At 49.0% G+C, this 13,958-nt stretch overlaps 6 protein-coding genes across 6 annotated transcripts; 3 read left to right on the top strand and 3 right to left on the bottom strand.

Moving 5' to 3' along the window:
- Window positions 1–112: 112 nt before the first annotated feature.
- Window positions 113–1,591, top strand: F5B22DRAFT_638644 (PLP-dependent transferase; the record flags this gene model as incomplete). Its single annotated transcript, XM_047977612.1, has 4 exons — window positions 113–310; window positions 374–578; window positions 649–1,061; window positions 1,121–1,591. 4 exons carry the CDS (start codon window positions 113–115, stop codon window positions 1,589–1,591), a joined length of 1,287 nt encoding a protein of 428 aa, XP_047827576.1.
- F5B22DRAFT_394064 (uncharacterized protein) lies at window positions 1,494–3,721 on the bottom strand. The gene has a single exon (XM_047971427.1). It carries the CDS (start codon window positions 3,167–3,169, stop codon window positions 1,883–1,885), a length of 1,287 nt encoding a protein of 428 aa, XP_047827575.1. The 5' UTR covers window positions 3,170–3,721; the 3' UTR covers window positions 1,494–1,882.
- A 539-nt stretch (window positions 3,722–4,260) lies between these two features.
- On the bottom strand, window positions 4,261–5,403 carry F5B22DRAFT_393800 (uncharacterized protein). Its single transcript, XM_047971423.1, has 2 exons — window positions 4,680–5,403; window positions 4,261–4,617 (listed from the first exon to the last, which is right to left on the bottom strand). Exons 1-2 carry the CDS (start codon window positions 5,320–5,322, stop codon window positions 4,457–4,459), a joined length of 804 nt encoding a protein of 267 aa, XP_047827574.1. The 5' UTR covers window positions 5,323–5,403; the 3' UTR covers window positions 4,261–4,456.
- Window positions 5,404–7,268: 1,865 nt separating this feature from the next.
- F5B22DRAFT_393709 (uncharacterized protein) lies at window positions 7,269–9,235 on the top strand. The gene is made up of 2 exons (XM_047971421.1): window positions 7,269–7,359; window positions 7,424–9,235. The coding sequence occupies exon 2, from the start codon at window positions 7,611–7,613 to the stop codon at window positions 8,745–8,747; it is 1,137 nt and encodes a 378-aa protein (XP_047827573.1). The 5' UTR covers window positions 7,269–7,359; window positions 7,424–7,610; the 3' UTR covers window positions 8,748–9,235.
- Window positions 9,035–10,650, top strand: F5B22DRAFT_393792 (methylthioribulose-1-phosphate dehydratase). Its single transcript, XM_047971422.1, has 4 exons — window positions 9,035–9,270; window positions 9,386–9,584; window positions 9,762–10,277; window positions 10,357–10,650. The coding sequence occupies exons 2-4, from the start codon at window positions 9,436–9,438 to the stop codon at window positions 10,451–10,453; spliced, it is 762 nt and encodes a 253-aa protein (XP_047827572.1). The 5' UTR covers window positions 9,035–9,270; window positions 9,386–9,435; the 3' UTR covers window positions 10,454–10,650.
- Window positions 10,651–10,847: 197 nt separating this feature from the next.
- F5B22DRAFT_649900 (uncharacterized protein) lies at window positions 10,848–11,552 on the bottom strand (the record flags this gene model as incomplete). The annotated part of the gene is made up of 2 exons (XM_047979232.1): window positions 10,848–11,275; window positions 11,396–11,552. 2 exons carry the CDS (start codon window positions 11,550–11,552, stop codon window positions 10,848–10,850), a joined length of 585 nt encoding a protein of 194 aa, XP_047827571.1.
- Window positions 11,553–13,958: the final 2,406 nt, after the last annotated feature.

Genomic DNA, 13,958 nt, shown 5'->3' with positions numbered 1-13,958 from the left:
GGGATGTTATCAACGGGCCGCCATTTCTGCCGTCTGTGATCGATTCTCTCGGTGTCTCAGTCATTCGCTCCTCAATAGGCAGGTTGTTCTTTCAGTAAAATGGTGTCCCTTGATGCATCCGGACTCTCTTCTCGCGGCTGCGGCGAATGTGGCTGCAATTTGGCCACGTATAAGCAAAGCCGTCGAGGCGCGGGAGCAGCAGAGCGCCGAAACTTCTCCGATAGATCTGTCGACATCGGAGAATTGGCTCATTCGGGGAGAGCTGATCAATCTATACAAGAATGCAGTGCAGGACAACCTATCTAGCCAGGTGATGATTTACTCGTTAGACAATGACGTATCTGCCGTGCCCGTTTGCTAATTGCCTGTGTAGCACTTATCCTATCCCGATGGATTCAATGGAGACTCCGGGCTCACTCGCGCCTTGGCTGAATTCTTCAATTCCTGGTTCTCGCCTGTGATCCCCGTCGAAGTTCCGCACCTCGCAGTTGCGCCTGGGGCGGCATTTGCTTTAGATACACTGCTGTATAACATATGTGATCCTAGCGATGGCATCCTCATTTCTACGCCCTCATGGAGTGAGTTGCCCCCGTCCCATGATTGACGTGCTCTGGTCTGCATCATAATAACACATCGCGGAATTCGCAGATGGTTTTGACTGGTTGATCGATGTTCGATCGAGTGTGAAGCCAATCTTCAACAGGCTGCAGAGTCTGGATGACGTCTTTTCTCTTAGAATACTTGACTCACTGCAGGAGGCCTTTGATCAGTCCCAAACTCCCATTAAAGCCTTGTTGTTGACAAACCCTCATAACCCACTAGGTCAGGCCTATCCGAAAGACGTGATCATCGCCGTACTCAATTTCTGTAATGATAAGCAAATTCATTTCATATCGGATGAAATCTACGCAATGACTAGGTTTGAAAATCCAGACCTGCCCCGCCCAGTCTCCTTCACCTCAGCTTTACAACTCGACGTACAGCAATTGGGGTGTGACCTGTCACGCGTACACACCATCTGGAGCACCAGTAAAGACCTAGGCTCCAGTGGTCTTCGAGTGGTAATTTCAGCACATCACCGCACCATCTTTAGTGTGCGATGAAGGCTGACTCCATACAGGGATGCTGCATAACGCAGGGCAATAAACCGCTAGCCACTGGACTAGCACTGGCGTCTAACACGCAGACATCCTCCTTGGCCGCCATTGCAACAGCCAGTCTGTTGTCATCTCCTGTTCTCCATGACCTCCTCAGTTCAAACGCTCAGCGTCTTTCAGAAGCATACACCCGTATGACGGCTGTTTTGAAGAAACATAACATTCAATACATACCGGCAAATCAGACTCCGTTCCTTTTCGCCAAGGTAGCGCCTCGCGCTACAACTTGGGAGCAGGAAGAAGCTTTTGGGGAAGCGTACAAGCAAGCCGGTGTCGCGATTTCTCTCGGTCGGGCCTATCACGTACCGGAAGGAGAGAAAGGGTGGGCGCGTTTGAACTTCGCCGTTGAACCTCAGAGTTTGGTTGAAGCGTTGAATCGCCTGGATCAAGTACTAGGTAGACGCAGTACTGAGATGGAAGAGTCCCAAGAATGAGATTGAGCCTCAACCCAGATACATCGAAAACTCTCTCGAATATCACATGTATAAGAAGAGCCCAACAGTTTCATCAGAGATAACCACCTAGCATTCCAGAACGTTCGAAACATGCTTGATTGTTAAGATGCTATAATATGGCTATTGGGTCGTATTTGACTACAAACAGCCAGTTGCGAGTATGTTAGTCCTATAGACACTTCGATCTAGTTTATCCTCCTTGCCCGGTGTCGATTCTGGGTGCCAGAATCGCGATGACTCTTCGTCCTTCTACTACGTGGAATCTCCCATTCACGTTCGACGCGACACTGCGTAGTTCCGTAGTTGGGGAACCCATTCCTGTAGCAGCGCACCAGACAAGGTAACGGGGAACAACGGTTGCTCACCAAGACGCATGCGGAGGTATACGCCCCCGGCCCACCCGATCGAGTACCAGAGAGTGCCCACCACCCACGTATAGCCAAGCAATCGCACCGCGTAGCCATTCTCCCCAGTTGGCCCCCCGAGCCAGTGGCGCCATATATGTTTTACGCCGTCCTCGAATGTGATCGCGGCTGCCTGCCAGACGAAGAAACAGAGTAATCCGACTGTTCTCTCTTCTATGGTGATGTTACTCGGGCTCGGGAGAATCAGCATAGATGCGGCATGCCCGATTCCCGAGATCACAAACGACAGCCATAGCTGTGTATACCGAGATTGCCAAGTCCCCGGCTTCATGCCACAGGCATCGCGAAAGGCACTAGTCCACGCATGAAATAGGCGGCGTAGAGTCTGATGCCAATATTTGCCCCAGAAAACTCGGAGTGTGGTAGTTTCGGAAAGGCGTCCGAAGCTCCCTGGCCAATCTGCAGGCCTGCTCATACCAGTGATGACCGCGATTATCGAACTGACACTATACTGAACCTGGATGATGTAGTATGGTTGCACCGCGAACGTCAAAGCGCGGACGAAGCTCCAAACCACGCTCCTTTCATCCCGTATCGTGAGGAGTTTGGAGTCAACATCTCCCCGCAGTAGAGTGACTTCATTTGTGTAGAACACTTGTAAGGCGGTCTGACCGGCCAAATCGGCCATTAGGAGGTAGTAGACGGCGGCGATGGTGCGGTGAAGAAGAAAACGCGCTCGAGATTGAATCAGCGCATCTGGCATTTTGGGCACGTTCTTGACCTCGTAATTCCAGCGCACTCCGCGCATGTTGAACATGAGTACCAATGCCCACCTAATTTTCCGCACTCCGAAAGACGCATACGCCGTCGCCTCTCGGGCGGGCATGTCAGATCGCCAGAATGACATCTCCGTAGTCGCTGTCGACGGTATCAACACCAGCTTCTCGAGCGTGGTCAAGTATATAGACCACGTAAGCGAAAAGGGCTGAGCAACGTCAAAGTCAGAGGAAAAGTTCGGATGTAGCCAGCATTGTGTCATGAGGGCTATCGTTCCGATGATTGCGACAGCCCGGCGGTATCGAAACGGGGGACCCGCGAGAAGGCAGAATTGGAGAGCTATCAGCGAATAGTGTGGCCATGGAGAACCGTGGGGCTCGCGGAGGTCATGGTTGGCGACAGTAGACGAAGCCATATCACCGTCGGCGACTAGAGCAAGAAGCGATCCACCGGTGAAATAGTTATTCGATGCACAATGGCAATCATGTAGTACATACGGTCTATAAATATACGATCTACAAAGATGCTTGCGGGCCGTGTAGTGCTTTTATCATCGTTAACTGTCAGCAGTACAAATTTTTTCGCATTTGGTACCCAAGATACGGTTGCCGAGACGGGAACCGAAAACACAACGAACGCATCTCAAAAGCTGTGGGAACAATAAAAGAGGTTAGCACTCTAGTGCCCCTTTGGCTGATCATTGAAATCTTCGAACGTGGTAGTATGGAATATGTATTGGTGTAAAAAAACAATTACGTAGGTTTCCAGCCCAGTTGCCTACCTGTAGGTGGTCGATGACCTCCCGGAACGACGATCAATCACTACAGCATCGTACTCCGTATATGGTAACATACCTAATTTGTATGGATCCGCGAGTGGTAGGAGGCGAGCAAGGTCTGCCTACCTCCTAGGTTACAGTGCTTATATAATCCATATTACTCCTTAAATTCTGGCCCCTGAATTGAGCTATACATCTGCCTCACTATTGCCAACTGTGGCTCAGACTTCTGTGTCTGACATCTTGAAGGCCAGAACCCAGATGCAAAAAACCTATGAACTAGACGGAGCTCCCGTAATCAGCTTAAAGGCGGTTCTTGCTGTTTCCACATCTGACAAAGCTTGATGCTAGTTATTCATCACTTGTCAACTACACAATGTACTTGGAATCAATTCAGAAGGTTACAAGAGCCTATTGCTAGAAAGATGTTGTTTTAGTGGTATACCGTATACTCACTGTATCTTCAGATGACGCCGAGTGGTGGCAGCCTAATCATTGCAGATATGGTGCGAGGTCGACTGCAGAGATAGCTTCGCTCAAATTTAAAGCCTGCCAATTTGTAGCATTCAAGGGAACAACAACCTTGCACTTCTTAACAGAAACCTCCCCCCAAAACCATAAGTTTTACACATAGAAAATTCTCATGCGCTCAATGCTAGGCAGCTTAAATAGCTTTTCTTTCGGAATCATAATTAATTTACCATTACTGCTAAATTTACATAATTCGCAATAGGAGCAGGTACACTAGCATATCTTGTCCTATAGAATCAGTGACAATATTGAGTAAACTCTGTTGAAAATTTTCGTGGGTTGATTTCTATTGGAATCCAGTATGTAACTAGGTCATAAGATTGAATTCAACCCCCAAAGTAAAGTAGAATAAGCAGGATGGAAAGGTAGATGGGCCTAGAATTAGATTCATAGTCACAACTTTTGAATCCCCAGCAATACAATTTTGATAGCAATCGAGCTATGAAGAAAACGAGCCCTAATAGGTGTTAATATATTATAGCTGACATCATGAAGATTGTTGGCGAAATGGGAGAGGTTTCTGAGAATCTCAATGGGTTCACGGGCATCGTTTGCTACATAAGAGATGCCACCAGTTAGTTTATTTGTCAGATGATGTGGATAGATTTTAGCTTACCGTGCAAATGAGAATCTCCGGTTCTTTCGAGGCGTGCCAGTCTAAGCAAGAAGCTTCTGTTGCATGGTTCAAAGGGGTCGACAGAACACCCAAAGTGGATACGTACTTGTAGTAGGAAATTTAGGTCTCTCGGTGTGAGTAGTGAGTTGTTCAGTTCGTCATCATTAGGGGTCTGAGTCCACGCCGACTGGAATCTAGCCCAAGCCCTATCTATAATATTCACTCCATTGAGCATTGGGTCATTTAATGGAGTGAACAGACGGTCAAGATCAGAAATTATCCGCGCAAATTCCGACATGCATATTCCCTGAGGCATTCTGTCGCTTAGGTTTGAAATGTAATCCAACACCCAAGGAGATAAGACATCCAGAGGACGACTTCGGTAGCAAACGGAGAGAATGGCCAACTTCACGAACTTGGAGGATTGAAACCCTGACAGGCGTGCTGTAATTTGGTAGGCCTTTCTGAAATATATGGTGCTTACAATTCGTTCTTCGTTTGCACGAAATATGGCCTTGCAGTGATGATATGCCCGAGCGAGAGACATCACTGATTTCATGTCCGTCATCTCGCAGAAAATGCCTAGTTGGATCTCGTACGGCAGGGGAGTGATCCTATTCGCATCTTCTGTAGCGGAATCCATCTTGCTTTGGATTTCAGACTGAGGGGGCGGGTGAGAGAACAGTGCATTAGCAGCATTGGATTGGTGAAGAATTTGGGTAACGAATGAGATAGGTATCGTGGTATGATTTGCTCTCTGAACTTTTCGCGTCAGGTAGTGACTCGGAAAGTTAAGAATGGGGTAATCGGGTAGTTCTTGTGTATAACCTTTAGAACTGCGAGTGGCTGGAATCATCAATGTCCCGACTTCCAGTGTTAAGCGAACTGTGCATCACTCCACCTAAGGAAAAAACTGAGCATATGGTGCGTTGACTGCAGGATCTAGATGAAAATCAGTAAATTTCTTGTTACATTACAAAGGTGACTCAACGAATCGAGCCGGTCGTGAGGTTTCATACTATTCTATGCAGAAGTCGCCCCCGATCATGAGCAGGACCTATCTGAATCAGCCTGAATTTAGTGTAGGCCTGAGTCGAGGAGGGTGTTGCTGTAGGCATCAAGTCTTGTGCCGACCAGAGGACAGATCGAAGAAGGCTAGGCCTAGATCTAGAAGGGACTTGATTTAAGACGAGGCAGGTAAGTGCCGCTACTTCCCGATCACGGTAACCCAAGATTGAGTAGATACTACCTACCTACATGTAGGTAGGTAAGTAGTAGGGACCTTGAATGTTGTTAACTTGGGTTAGGTAAATGCATGTATGTATGTAGTTACCTAATATGCAGACGGAAGTCTCGCAACTGATGTTTCTCGGGGGTTGTGTCTGCTCTTGCCGTGAAAGATCTCAAACGCACGTGTGGGTGGAAGCGGACTCAGGTTCAATCCCTCTGGCAACCACAGGCATATAAGCGCTAGAAGATGCATGAGAACAGAATGTCGAACATAAAAACGTATTTAGTACCGAGGATCCTGTTTCACAAGGCACCTAGGCAGATGTAGAGGGTACCTGGTGGTATGCTAGTGATCTATATGACTACTGCGTAATACCTAGGTAGTCCATGTATAACTTCTCAGTTCCAACCTCAACAGACGTGGCTGATGCCATCTCGAAAGCGTAGGGGGATCATTGAAGACCCGCGTCTTCAGTATCTGTCGCTATCTTCGCATATCGTTGTGTAAAAAATGAACAACAATACTCAAGCACTCACAGGCCCACAGACCTGCTGAACGAAGTGCTTCAGGTTGTCTTGATTATATCTGCATCTTTTGCTTTAACAGTACCATAGACTGTCTCGTAAGAGATATCACGATGTATTTGATTGTCTTCCGGCTACGACGAATTAGCCACCTAACTCAGCCAATCCCACTCCGTGCCGAACCAGGGTCTGTGCTTCATCATCCACTTATGCCATTTTACGTTGAATCTGACATTAAATTCTGCTAATACTCCCCACGAGCCTGAGAACCAAGTCAGGGCCGTCGTGATCCTCTCCCAAAACATCAAACATCTCAAACTGATGAGGGGCATCCCAACGATACTTTAACCCCCTTTACCGCAGCCTAACTTTCCAGTCTCTTCGGCAGCTCGTTCGGAGTCGAATTACCAAAAGATTTTGGCAAGTAGCCCAAAGATGGACACCGACTTCAGTACCAAGCGGTATCACATGGCCATCAACCACGAAAGGCTGCTCGGTTGGAGATACGAGCACTTCGGGTTCACGCCACAGGGGGCTAGGAGTGGGAGGCGTCATGCGCAGAGACTCACAAACGACAGCGCATAGATAGGTGCACGACGCAAGCTTGGGTCCAGGCTGAATCTCATCACCAGATGAGAGTGTGTTTCGTATTTCCGTGGCGAGGCGGGTATACGCGTCCTCATGGCACGAAAGATGAAATAAAGCCCTGCAGATGGCTGTCGCTACCGTGGAGCCCCCGGCTAAGACGAAGAACAATGCTTCTCCGCACAGCTCGCTATGGTGTAGTCACATGTCGCCGGTGACTACGGCGTAGAAGTCTGTTTTAATTCGGAGGCTGCGACGTGCGCTCCGTGATCATCTTAGCAACCGTTTGAGAAAACTGATTGGTGGGCGGGCGAACAGCGGTCAACTCCGATTTCGAAAGGTTAGAATGAAAGGCTGCGTATTTGCCTTGTTGGTCTACATTGCAGCTAACATGATGCGGGCAGGCAACCACATTCCTTACCTAATATCACCGTTCTTCCCCTCACTTTCTGACTTTGTTCAGAGCAGTGTGAGTCAACTCTGGAGAGGGGATAGCCTATTTAAAGAACGGTGAAATTGTGGCTATATTGCTTTTGTCTCGAAATAACAGTATCGACTAGACATATCTAAATCGACAACATAGCTCAAATCATGGGGAGCGTGACAGCTTCCAAACCTAGTCCAACATACAGCTCTTTCTGCATGCTCGAGCTGTATGATGGGGAAAACTACGTCGAGTACATCTTCAAGGCAAACGGAAAACTATTTGTCATCAGCGTCCATACGACAGACCTTGCGGGTCCAGGCAGCTTGCTTGAGGAATTTAATTCACTCCGCCGTGATCTAGACCGTTTTAACAAATTCGAGGACTGGTTTCTCGAGCCTGCCGAAGATTTCATACGAAGTGTAGCCCCAGCACTCAAGTCCCGTGCCCGCCAGTCTACGACTCTTCGCGATTACTACAGCTGTGAAACCTTTCATCTCAAGCTCAGGAACGAAGCCGGCCAGCTGCACGCCATTCAACAGCCGTACATCGAGCAAGGAAAAGAGAGTTTTATTCCCCGACTTAAGGTCATAGACAACGCGCAAGGTGTTGACTTCCATTGGTATGATAGGCACTATCGTTCGATTCCACGCTTCTCACTAGCTGGCGTGCCTCGGTTCTTGGCTTCTGAGATAGAGCGCGTAGATGACGACCTGCGTGATTGGGAACTAGACGATAGGCCACGCAAGGTTCGCCAGATAGGTACGGACAAGGTATTTTACTTCAAAGGTGCCTTTTACAACCGTCGGTGCTCGCGGGAAATCAAGATGCTTTCCCAAATTGAACAAAACACCAAGAAGTTAAGGGCAACAGACCCGGCCTATGCGACGGCTATGCGAACATCGAAATTGGTTGGCATAGTCATGTGGGATGACGAGGAGACTGTCATGGGTCTACTGCTGGAATATGTCGAGGGTCAAACACTCTGTCAGCTTCTATGGGAGGAGGAGCACAACAAACACAGAATTGACCCAGCATCCAAGACAAAGTGGGCAGCACAGATCGAATCGACTCTGCGATATCTGCATGGTATTGGTATCATCTGGACTGGTGCATGGACCAGCAATGTTATCATCACCTCTGGCAATGACGCTGTCCTTGTTGACTTCGGAGGCGATTCAGCGCCCATGTATATACCGCTCGAAATCCTCCACACTGTTGAAGGCGACTTCTTGGGGTTGAAGCGAATAAAGGAAGACCTGAATCTCGATCTATCCGATATGCCTCCATCTTCCAAACTATGAGGGAATTGTCATTGCTCGATGTGTTCGATTACTAGAAGACGCCCGCAATATTCACTCGTTGGTTCACTGATGGGGGGTGTTTATATACAAATTGAACCATTCTAGAGCTATTTCGATGCCATATTGCTAGCAACTTATGTATTTGAACAAAAGTAAGCGGGGTTGTGCTAAACGTAGCTCATGTAATGCCTCGAATTCAATCAAGTCCATTCATATGAGGAAATAAGAAATATTTATCAAGATGAAAATTTATTCGGGCGGTTTTGAGTTAAGATGTCAAGAACACCACGTGCTACGCGTATTGGTTGTGCTGATCTTCAACTTAGCTATTGGCCTGCATGAGATTGACTGGTGATGCCATTTTGGAGAAATAGAACGTCGTAGCGCGGGAGTGGGGAACCAGAGCACAACGAGAATAACGGGTCAATCAGCGTCCATGCCGGACACTATCCAACATTAGCTTCATTCCGTTTTCAAGCATCGAAAAAGCCGTTGTCGCGTCTTTCCAATTTCTACACTTCTGGTACCTCTGCACCAAGTAATTCACAAGTACAGCCAGGCTTGCCCCGCAGCTGCAAGTGTTTTATCGGGCATTCACCTTGGCGGGGTGTTAAAAGCTGACAAAAAAACCGCGATAGACAGCAGCTCATTCTGTGACAGCATTTGACCAAAGTGCTACGGATACACAATGGATGCCCAAGAAGAGCCCGAGAACAACCACCTGGTCACTTCAGAGGACCAGGACCATCCAGCCAACCTCATTCCTTCGCTGTGTGCCAAGTTCTGGAACCTGGGGTGGGTTACCGGAACAGGAGGCGGATGTTCCATTCGAGACGGGTAAGACAAGCAACTATTTTCTTACTTCACTCAGGATGCCATTCCTTCCCGTCATTGAAGTACAATAAGCTTCTTATCATAGCATCCGTCTGACGTCATGTCGTCTCATCGTCTATGAGCCGAGCCCTTTTGTCCATGAATGAAACCAGACTATCTATCTCACATTTCTCATGTTAGGGATTTGGTGTACATCGCGCCCTCGGGCGTGCAAAAGGAGTTGATGAAAGCAGAAGACCTCTACGTCCTCTCGCTCCAACACCAACAGCCCGACCTCAAGAACAGAACGTACCTGCGCTCACCACCCCACGGCAAGCCCTCGCAATGCACGCCGCTATTCCTCGCGGCCTTCACGCGGCGCGGGGCCGGTTGCTGCATCCACACGCACTCGCAATGGGCGGTGCTCGTGACGCTGCTTCTCGAGGCGCAAGGGCCAGGGCGCGACAAGGTCTTTGAGATCAACAATATCGAGCAGATCAAGGGCTTCGGCCGCGGCTTCCTGAAGTCGGGGAACCTGGGGTACCACGACACGCTGCGCATCCCCGTCATCGAGAACACGGCGCACGAGGAGGACCTCACCGAGTTCATGGAGGAGGCCATGGAGAAGCACCCGGACACGTATGCCGTGCTGGTCCGGAGACATGGTGTTTATGTGTGGGGGGATAGTGTGCACAAGGCGAAGACGATGTGCGAGAGGTAAGTGGACATACCTAATCCCGTCAAACTATGCTGTCGTTTCTGGGAGCAAACTAACGAGTGTTCTTTTTTTTTATAGCCTCGACTACCTATTTCAATTGGCGGTGCAAATGAAACATCTCGGTCTGCCCTGGTTAAGTGACGTTGCGGAGACGCTGCCAAGTCACAAAAAGTGAATAATTAAATAGAGGTAAGACTGGACAATCAGGCAGCGGACTTGGAATTGAAATATTAGCCTGAGATATTTCAAAACTTCAATGAAAAATCTTGAATATCGCCGATAAAAGATCGCATTTCATTTAGCTGCTTTTAAGCTGACATGCAATCTCGTACGATCCGACCACAGCCCCCAACCTCCCAAGATCACAATGCATTTTCTCATGTTGAGCTAGCGTCATCGTTTCTCTTGAAAAACCACCGCCCCCTTCCTTTTCGCGTCCTGAACCTACACCCACTCCCAAAAATACTCATACCTCACTCTCATTAAACCTTCAAGTATCCTGAACACCTTCGCCTAGTAATGCATGACAAGAATTTGCGCGATAAGCGTTTGATGGGTTAAGGAATAGTCTACAGGGCAAGAATGCCAGCAAGCAGACCGAAGAAAGTGATTCCAGTGCCGATAGGGCCGTAGACAGCAGCGCCGTTGTCAGAGTTGGTCATGGTGCTGGCGGGTGCGTCCGAGGCCTGGGAAGCGGTCTTCGGGACCTCGGTGACGAAAGTTGAGCCGCCGGATGTGATGGTTGTCTTGACTTCACCAGTGGCCTCGGAGGCGCTGTTGCCGCCGGCCTTGGTGGCTAGGTTGGGCGTGCCGGTGGAGGTGTAGTAGTACTGGCCAATGCAGCCCTGGACACAGTCGGCGTAGGCGTCGTTGTCGGCCTTGCTGCCGTTGCCCTGGGGGCACGCGGCAACGCAAGAGGTTGTGGCGTTTACGTTCTGGGTGTCAGGGCTGGGGACGGCAATGCAGTTGGCGCGGCACCTGGTGTCACTCTCATCGCCTAGAAGATATAGCGTTAGATCATGGACTGATGAGTGTTTTGACGTGGAGTTTTCTCGTAATATCATGGCTACTCTATCTATTGATAGTCTCTTGGGTTTTGTTTAGGCGTATTACTCACAGTCGTCAAGACAAGCCTGGATCTGAGCAGCGAGGGAGGATTGAGCAGGGTCGACGGAAGCAGTGCTTGAAGCCACGGCGGTGCCAGCAGAGGTCGAGGACTGGGCACTGGCGGCAACGGCGAAGAGGCCGGCGGCGATGAAGGCAGTGAAACGCATCTTGGATGATAGAATTAGACTATTATAAAATGGTAGTTATATAATATAGTATAATAAGAGCGAGTGTTGCTTTTGGTTATTTAACGAGTGTCGTGAAGAAGTTGGCCCTAGAAGAAGATCTTGGAGGGGTATTACGAAGGGAAACAGCTTGAAGAGAATCCTTGACGAGAGAGAAACCTAGAAACTGGAGGACCAAGACGATACAGGGAAAATTACGACTTTTAAGACACAGTGGGCAGACCCCCAGGGGGGGTCGAACCAGAGGAACAGCCCAAGAGGCAAAATACCTAAGTGACCAAGAAAGGCATCGGTATATAACATCTGAAATTATACTGTGGGATATGTGAGCATGTGAGGTGAGGTAGGTATCCTGGAATTCCGCGGCGCGACAGGAGTACCTCGCGTCCTTACTCTATGGCGTTAGCTGTCAATGTGCTTGAGCATTGCCTGATCTGCTTGGATCTTGCAGTAGGGGTAGACTTGCATCGCGGAATTAGTCCCACACAGGTTTAGCCCCATCTAACGATTCCAGCCTTGATTTTTTTTTTTTTTTTTTTTTTTTTTTTTTTTTTTTTTTTTCTCTCTTTTGATTTCCGTCCGGGGAAGCTGGACATAGAGTAATGATCGCCCGTCGCAGGGGAAATTGGCAGCTGATTCACTGGATTTCTTAGACTTAGGTAGTACACTAGGTACATGTACCTACTTTGCTGGCGGCTCGCTAGGTACATTGCTATGCAGCTCGTTGGCTGGACAAGGGTGGTTTTCAAACCAGATATCGTGTCTTTGCGTAATACGACCACGTCCCTTTGTCGTCAGTGACCAGCTCTAGCTGAGGGCATAACTTGATTATTTATGCCTCCTCTCTTTTTTTTCCCCACTGAAGATTCATACTAGGTACCATCATCGTTTTTTTTTATCAGCGTTTGCTAAGCCCTCAAGTCTAGCTGGGCACCTAACACCAGACTTGAAGGCTAGATAGCCCGCTGGTAGACTGTAAGTAGGTCCACGATCTTTAGTTGGCTAGGATGATGGGCCCACGCGCCATCAGACTTCGTAATTTTATTTCCCAAGCCATTGTCTATGCGCCCCATTTCAGCTGCTGGCTGTTTGCGATTTCCCGCGATCAGACAAGGAAACCGAATAGCAGCCGAGGGATAGAAATGAAGTACCATTGGCTCTGTTGTCTGTGCTTTGTGGAGATTATCGTAAGTAGGTATTGCAACACGCGGGACCTGGTGTGGTACCGTGGCCACCACCACCAACGCATGTCATTTTCCACCTGTCGTGGCTGGCTGTTGTGCAATTGCTAGCCAGACAGGCGGGTTTACAGTACACAGTACAGGTATATTTTTCACCAACGTACCTACGACAATTTTAGGCGGCCGTTTTTATGTTATGCAGAACTGATTACCTGGGTGCTGGAACCTTGCGACTGTGAATGTGGACGTTTGGGCTGGAAAAAAGAAATTCAATACTGGTCGGTAGTGTAGCGACTACCGAGAGGTAAATTGGGCACAAATAGTGTTCTAAGCCGCCGTTGGGACGATAGTATGGTTTGCGATCTACATGTATGGTGCATGATGATTCAAATAATATCATGGTGGTGTGCCGTTCGTCCTTGCTTCGTCTATGGCTCAATAGCTTGCCGTCTCGCTGGCTCTGTCTGTTTCGTATGAATTGCACTATTGTCGCTCGACCTCACAGGCAACGATTTACGACGATCTCTTATGCCAGCCTGGCGAGCACTTGAACACATGACACGCTTATTCTTGTCTGTACAACTACCAAGCATGATTATATCCGATCTGATCTTCAGCCAGTGATCATTCTAGAAACAAGAGGACGGCGGAAGACGGCAGGCACAGGAATCATTCTTGCAGCGGCAGTGCCTCGTATTGTGTCTGTTGCCAGACCGAGTTGGTAGCCACCACCACGATGCTAAACCTACTGTTACAATACATGTACTTGGTGTTGCTACCTAGTTTCAACCGAGTCATTCAATACACACATGACATACCCATATGGAAATGGGAATATCTACTGTACTGTAGTATGCCATTGTGCCAGCGCTACGTGTTGCTAGCGGCAAAGGTAGATTCAGCGATGCGGCAGTCTACTCGGCTTGGCGGCGGGTATTTTGCACGAAAACGCTACACTCTGGCTAGGTACATTTGATCATGTTTCAGTCTGGCTCATGCATCCTACCGTGCGCTGCATTGGGGTGAACTATTTACGCAGACCTTTTGCCGTCCACCTCGTTCTTCTTAACGGCACAGCGAAGGTGATGCATCGCGCAGCGCGAACCAAAGCTACGCTGTCTGGGCGGGGGGGGGGGGGGGGGGGGGGGGGGGGGGGGGGGGGGGGGGGGGGGGGGGGGGGGGGGGGGGGGGGGGGGGGGGGGGCGCC

This window comes from Xylaria bambusicola (genome assembly GCF_022495145.1).
Source record: "Xylaria bambusicola strain CBS 139988 unplaced genomic scaffold F5B22scaffold_47, whole genome shotgun sequence".
Classification (NCBI taxonomy): domain Eukaryota; kingdom Fungi; phylum Ascomycota; class Sordariomycetes; order Xylariales; family Xylariaceae; genus Xylaria; species Xylaria bambusicola.
Note: the sequence above shows the minus strand (reverse complement) of the source record. Positions and strands in the feature narration are given on the sequence as shown.

Excerpts from the sequence above, each read along its gene's own strand:
- F5B22DRAFT_394064 (XM_047971427.1), bottom strand. The coding sequence starts at position 3,169 with ATGGCTTCGTCTACTGTCGCCAACCATGACCTCCGCGAGCCCCACGGT.
- F5B22DRAFT_393800 (XM_047971423.1), bottom strand. The coding sequence starts at position 5,322 with ATGGATTCCGCTACAGAAGATGCGAATAGGATCACTCCCCTGCCGTAC. Across the intron at positions 4,618-4,679 it reads CGGAGATTCTCATTTGCACG|CAAACGATGCCCGTGAACCC; the intron begins GTAAGCTAAAAT and ends TCTCTTATGTAG.
- F5B22DRAFT_393709 (XM_047971421.1), top strand. The coding sequence starts at position 7,611 with ATGGGGAGCGTGACAGCTTCCAAACCTAGTCCAACATACAGCTCTTTC.
- F5B22DRAFT_393792 (XM_047971422.1), top strand. The coding sequence starts at position 9,436 with ATGGATGCCCAAGAAGAGCCCGAGAACAACCACCTGGTCACTTCAGAG. Across the intron at positions 9,585-9,761 it reads GGATGTTCCATTCGAGACGG|GGATTTGGTGTACATCGCGC; the intron begins GTAAGACAAGCA and ends TTCTCATGTTAG. Across the intron at positions 10,278-10,356 it reads GCGAAGACGATGTGCGAGAG|CCTCGACTACCTATTTCAAT; the intron begins GTAAGTGGACAT and ends TTTTTTTTATAG.